This window comes from Octodon degus, unplaced genomic scaffold (assembly GCF_000260255.1).
Source record: "Octodon degus isolate 3935 unplaced genomic scaffold, OctDeg1.0 scaffold00078, whole genome shotgun sequence".
Lineage (NCBI taxonomy): Eukaryota > Metazoa > Chordata > Mammalia > Rodentia > Octodontidae > Octodon > Octodon degus.
This window is the reverse complement of record NW_004524654.1, coordinates 8,126,584-8,131,828: the sequence shown is the minus strand read 5'-3', so window position 1 is coordinate 8,131,828 and position 5,245 is coordinate 8,126,584. Positions and strand designations below refer to the sequence as shown.

At 36.0% G+C, this 5,245-nt stretch overlaps 1 protein-coding gene across 3 annotated transcripts in view; it reads right to left on the bottom strand.

Annotated features, from left to right (window-relative positions):
* Usp34 (ubiquitin specific peptidase 34) overlaps window positions 1-5,245 on the bottom strand; it is a 266,917-nt gene that overhangs the window by 45,212 nt on the left and 216,460 nt on the right. For all 3 annotated transcript variants that reach the window (XM_004636176.3, XM_023720837.1, XM_023720838.1), the window contains 6 exons: window positions 4,947-5,000; window positions 4,736-4,831; window positions 2,323-2,387; window positions 2,162-2,237; window positions 2,004-2,051; window positions 1,828-1,893 (listed from right to left, as the gene is read on the bottom strand). In XM_004636176.3, the coding sequence (XP_004636233.1) occupies window positions 1,828-1,893; window positions 2,004-2,051; window positions 2,162-2,237; window positions 2,323-2,387; window positions 4,736-4,831; window positions 4,947-5,000 (405 nt within the window). The remainder of the gene's footprint in view (window positions 1-1,827; window positions 1,894-2,003; window positions 2,052-2,161; window positions 2,238-2,322; window positions 2,388-4,735; window positions 4,832-4,946; window positions 5,001-5,245) is intronic.

The window sequence follows — 5,245 nt, the reverse complement described above, 5'->3', positions numbered from 1 at the left end:
TGGTCCCTGTGCTTTGCTAAGCTTGTTCTAAGTAGGTGCTTTAGACCACTGAGCCATCTCGCCAGCCCCCGTAGGGTTTTTTTTAGAAGCCAATTTTCTTTTATTAAAATTAAGTTAATTGGCACTTTAGATATACATAATGATCACTGTCTTCATAAGAAATTAGCACCTGGACATCATTACTCTTGTTTCTGTTTTTCCCGTTTCCCTCCCCTCCCTTCAACCCATCTTCTTCTCCTTATACACAAAGCTCTGTATGCATTTGATCCTCTGTTTTTACATTTTTTAATTTAACTTTATTTTATATTAATTTTATTGAGAAAGAAGTAGCAATGAGACAGTTTCAAAACAGGTTAGTAGGACAGTTGAAATAATTAATAGATTGTATATTGTTGTCTTCGTAGTGGTTATTCATAGTACAAGATACAGACATGATATCCTGTCCAAACACTATCAGTACAAATCTTTCTTCACATTGAACGAAGAGAAAGTAGCTGTATAGTGTATGCTAACTATTTTGTATATACAGATATAAATACATTTTTTTCACTACAAAATGGTCCTTCATTTATATCCCCCTTATTTGTTTACTTTTGTCAGAGATGGGTGTGCCACTGCCATTCATATATTGTAGGTGCAGCAAAGTAATCCAGTATAGTCCAGTAGTCCATAATAGTAGTGGGTTATCTGCATGACTGGCAATGTCAGAAGCTGTTGACTCGAGCCTTTTACAGCTCAGCATATTAATATGACTTTACTTTTTAAACTTTAATTTTTATACTTTTCTGCTGGATGGTTAAGACCAAGATATAGCAAGACCTATATACCCAGAAATGTAACTTTTGTATCTGATAAGGTCAGCCAAGTACTCTCAGGATTTATCCTGTAGCCCTGTACCGCGCTTTGTACATCCTTTTGTCAGTGTCTAACATGAGGATGAGTCAGGGCCATTGCTTGACCAATTTGCTCTCTGTGAAAGCTTGAGAAAATGTTTTTTCTCTCCATATGACTCTCCCCAGGCTCACTTTACATCATCGAGCACATTCCTCTGTGGCTCCATAATCTTCTTGATCAGAAAATTTGGAACACAACTGAGTTACATGTTGTTACAGTACAGGTTCTCCTATGTCCCGAGTCTTCACTGACCTTGAAAGGCTAGGGCCAAAATGTTGGCTGACCTTGCAGCCCTTCCTTTTCTCCAATTTTGAACTTCTAACTTAGGTTGTTAACCCTCTGGAAGAGAAACTAATTATTAACCTGCAATATATGCAGTTCCGTTTACCCTGTCTAAATCTCAAACTCATTTTAAGACAGGGTCCAAATAAGTCAATTAATGCCCAGGTTTGGTTTCAACTTGAGATCCTGCTGCCCCAACTCCCAAAGTGTTGAGATTATAGATGTGTGCTACACCTTTACATCTGGCTTACATGAATAATTTTACGTGTAAGAAAAGCTAGAAAAACCCAAAAGAAAAGTAAGTAGTTAAGAAACGTCTGTGCTCAGTGGTAGAGTGCTTGATGAGCACGAGGCCATGGGCTTAACACCAAGAACCATTAAAAGAAGTTAAGGAAAAACTCTGAGAGTCATTTTAAATTGTTTTATCTTACTCTAACATGAGGGGGCAGGTTTTAAAGAATAATAGTAATAATTATTTAACTGTCACAATAGATTTGATACAAAAATTATAACTTAGCCATCAAATAAAGAGCAAGTTACACTGGACTCTCTGTGATTTAGAACAGACAAAATAATTTTGATACACTATGTTAGTTAACGAAAGAAAGAAAACTATAATCTATGTATTGTTTGTTGAATTATTCACCTCACCTCACAAGCTGCTTGACTATTATTAAACTGTTTGGTCAGTAATTCAATCCACTGAAGCATTGTGGGCTAGAAAAGAAAAATATGTCAGTCAAAGCACAGCACTGTTTTAGCCAAAAATAACAAAGCCCAGAGGATGACTAATAATGACACAAAAATGTACAAAATAAAATATATACCTTTTCCTTTGAATGAATAAATGTCTCTAGGACAAAGGAAGTGCTTAACTGCAAGAAAAAAATACAATTGAGCAAAAAAAAAGATTTAACTATTTTTAATATATATACATATATATATATAATAAATCTGATAAACCTATCTAATGTTTATATATTACCTTTGCTGTCATTAGGGATACAGCTTTAGGATCTGGTAATGTACTCGGAATGCAACTACACAACTGCCACATAAACCTAAAATTTAAAAAGAAAAACTTAAAATTCTTACAGAAGAGTTTAGAAAGCATTAAGTAAAACTGATAAACTTAATAAAACTTACCCAAAGTATGTGTGCTCAAAAATGTTTTTATCTTGAAGAAACTGCATGTTATCATGCCAAATCCACTAAAGAAAAAAATGTTCATGTTAGGTATCAGAAAGTAGTTTTTACTTCATTGCATTTTTACCAATATTTTTAGTAGACAGACAAGATATACTTTAAAACAACTGTAAAACAAATAAAAACCTCTGCACTTAAAACTTATGTTGAATTGTTTCCAGGTAAAAGGAACATAGTTACTAAAACTATTATTTACCAGGCTATCTTCAAGTGATAGATTTTTTTTTTTTTTAAATTGTAAAGGTTCTGAAATCCTACCTGCAGAGCTAATGCTGCACTGTAAGTGAAGAAAATGTAAATTGTGTTGCATTTGGATAACAAGTTACTGGATAAAAATTTATGCTTAAATTTTGAAAAAAATACAAAATTTTAGCTCACTTTGGTAGACCTAAAATGATTGTTTCTTTGTATTCTCCAAAAATCATGAGAAGTGGCTATTTTTAACATTATGCTACAAGGATCACACTGCTGTTTTGTGTTCCTTTCTCAGAATACCCTACACATGATTTTAAGTCTCTGTCAGTCCCTAAAACAATGGTAATCATTATGCACTGGGTGCCTAGTCCAAAGCTTTAGTCATCTAGGCACATGCTCTGTCACTGAGTCCCACACTCAGGCTCATAAATTCATCTAGAACAGATTTATGCTCTCATCAATGGCACTGATTTGTTACTACTGCATTTCCATACACATTTTGAAACGTGACATGGTAGATTCATATTTGTGTATTTTGAGACAAGGTTAACATGTAATTCAGGCTCTCCTTGAGCTCACTATGTAGCCCAAGCTGGCCTCAAACTCATGGTGATCTTCTTGCCTCAGGTAGGCTTATAGGTGCATACCACACCACCTCAGCTTTGGCAGCTTTTTCTTTTCTTTTTGTGAGACAGGGTCTTATTTTGTAGTCCAGGCTGGCATTATACTCACTATATATGTGGTTCTGGCAGGCCTTGAACTCATGGCAATCTTCCTGCCACAGGCTCCTGAGTACTGAGATTATAGACATGCGCCACTATACCTAGCTTGGTAGGTACATTTTTCATTCAAGGTCTCCAATCTATCTTTTATTCACCACTAAAGATTTTCTGCTACCTCCACCTATCTCATCGATCCACTACATTGGTGCAGAATCATGTAGTAAGGCTTCTGCTATATAGTGACATTTGGGAATTACTGAATGACCCACTTTGGAGTTCTTAATGTTCCCAGGCTCCAGCTTTCTGTATATTTTAGTGGAGTTTATAATACTGACACAATACATCTTAACTTACATAATAACGTACCATTTCTATCTTCTACAATATGAAACAAAGCTTTATAAGGTATTTTATTTTATTTTTTTAGTGTGTGTGTGTGTGTGTGTGTGTGTGTGTGTGTGGCCAGCTCAGCCCACCAGGTGGCGGGGCTGGCTGGCATGTGGTGCTGGGGGATCGAACCGCGGTCCCTGTGCTTTGCCAAGCTTGTTCCAAGTAGGTGCTTTAGACCACTAAGCCATCTCGCCAGCCCCTTATAAGGTATTTTAGATGATAAATTAATTTCAAATGTACTGTGTGCTGAAGCGTTTATATCATGAAACATAAAGAGAAAAATATTTACAAATTTATCATATAATCTAAGAAAAAGATTATTATTATATTTTATGTATCTAGTATATGATCTACAGGGTCTCACTATGTAGCTCGGACTTGTAGAGACCCTCCTGTTTACAGCCTCCCAAGCACTGGGATTACAGACTTGCACCACCACGCCCAGTCTAAAGCAGGCGCTTTAATCCGTTGAACTATCTGGCTGGCCCAAGAAAAAGATCATTATTAACTACATACATGAATTACTTGTGAGCACACTCTGATTTCAGCAATCCTTTTAGCTTGCTAGTTTTTCTTCAGTTTCATTGAAAATTATTTTCCACTTCCTTTAAACTCATTTAGCTATGTCAGTTAACACCATGAACACATATTCCTTTATTCCCCCAGTAATGAGGACTTGCAGAGCTTTCATGTTGAGCTATCTTACCAGCCCTTTTTTTTTTTTTATTCTGACAGTCTTGAAAAGTTGCCAAGTTGCTCCAAGTGGGTTTGAACTTATACCCTTCTATGTAAGCCTCCCACAGTGCTGGGATCACAGACCTTGGCCATCTTGCCCAGCTATCTGTAAATAGTCTTAAACTCTGTATGGAATTATGGTTGTTAATGTTGCATAGCTTGTCCTTGTACAATGTTATTTCTGGGGTAAACATATTTTACTTTTCTTTGGCACAACCAGGGTTTGAAACGCGCTTATTTTAAGGAGCTATCTCCCCAGTCCCATAAACAAAACATTTTAAACTGTTGTTAAAAATAAATTTGGCTTATACCTCCAGTAACTCTGATGAAACATCAAATTTGTATTCTCTGCCATTTTCTTCTTCTGGTTCCATGCGTTTATAAAACAGCATATATGCACTGTGTGTCTTTAAGAGGCAAGGAGAAAAGAGTATATTTTCATTCGTTCAAAATGTAATTCTAATACTATATAATGTAGAAGAAAGAAAATATAAAATTACTTCATATGAAAGGAAAACTTACCTTTTCAAAGGAGAAATCCATAAATTTATCTGTAACAGAATCATAGGTCTTCGTCTGTTTAAAGAAATCATATAAAAATTTTCTTTGTTTAAAAAATGGATTTACTCAGCTATATTTATATGTGAATTATTTCTTAAACAAGTGAAAGTTCAATATAACTTTACAGGGGCTGGTGAGATGGCTCAGTGGTCTAAAACACTTACTTAGAGCAAGCTTAGCAAAGCACAGGGACCGCAGTTCAATCCCCCAGCACCACATGCCAGCCAGCCCCGCCCCCTGGTGGGCTGAGCTGGCCACAC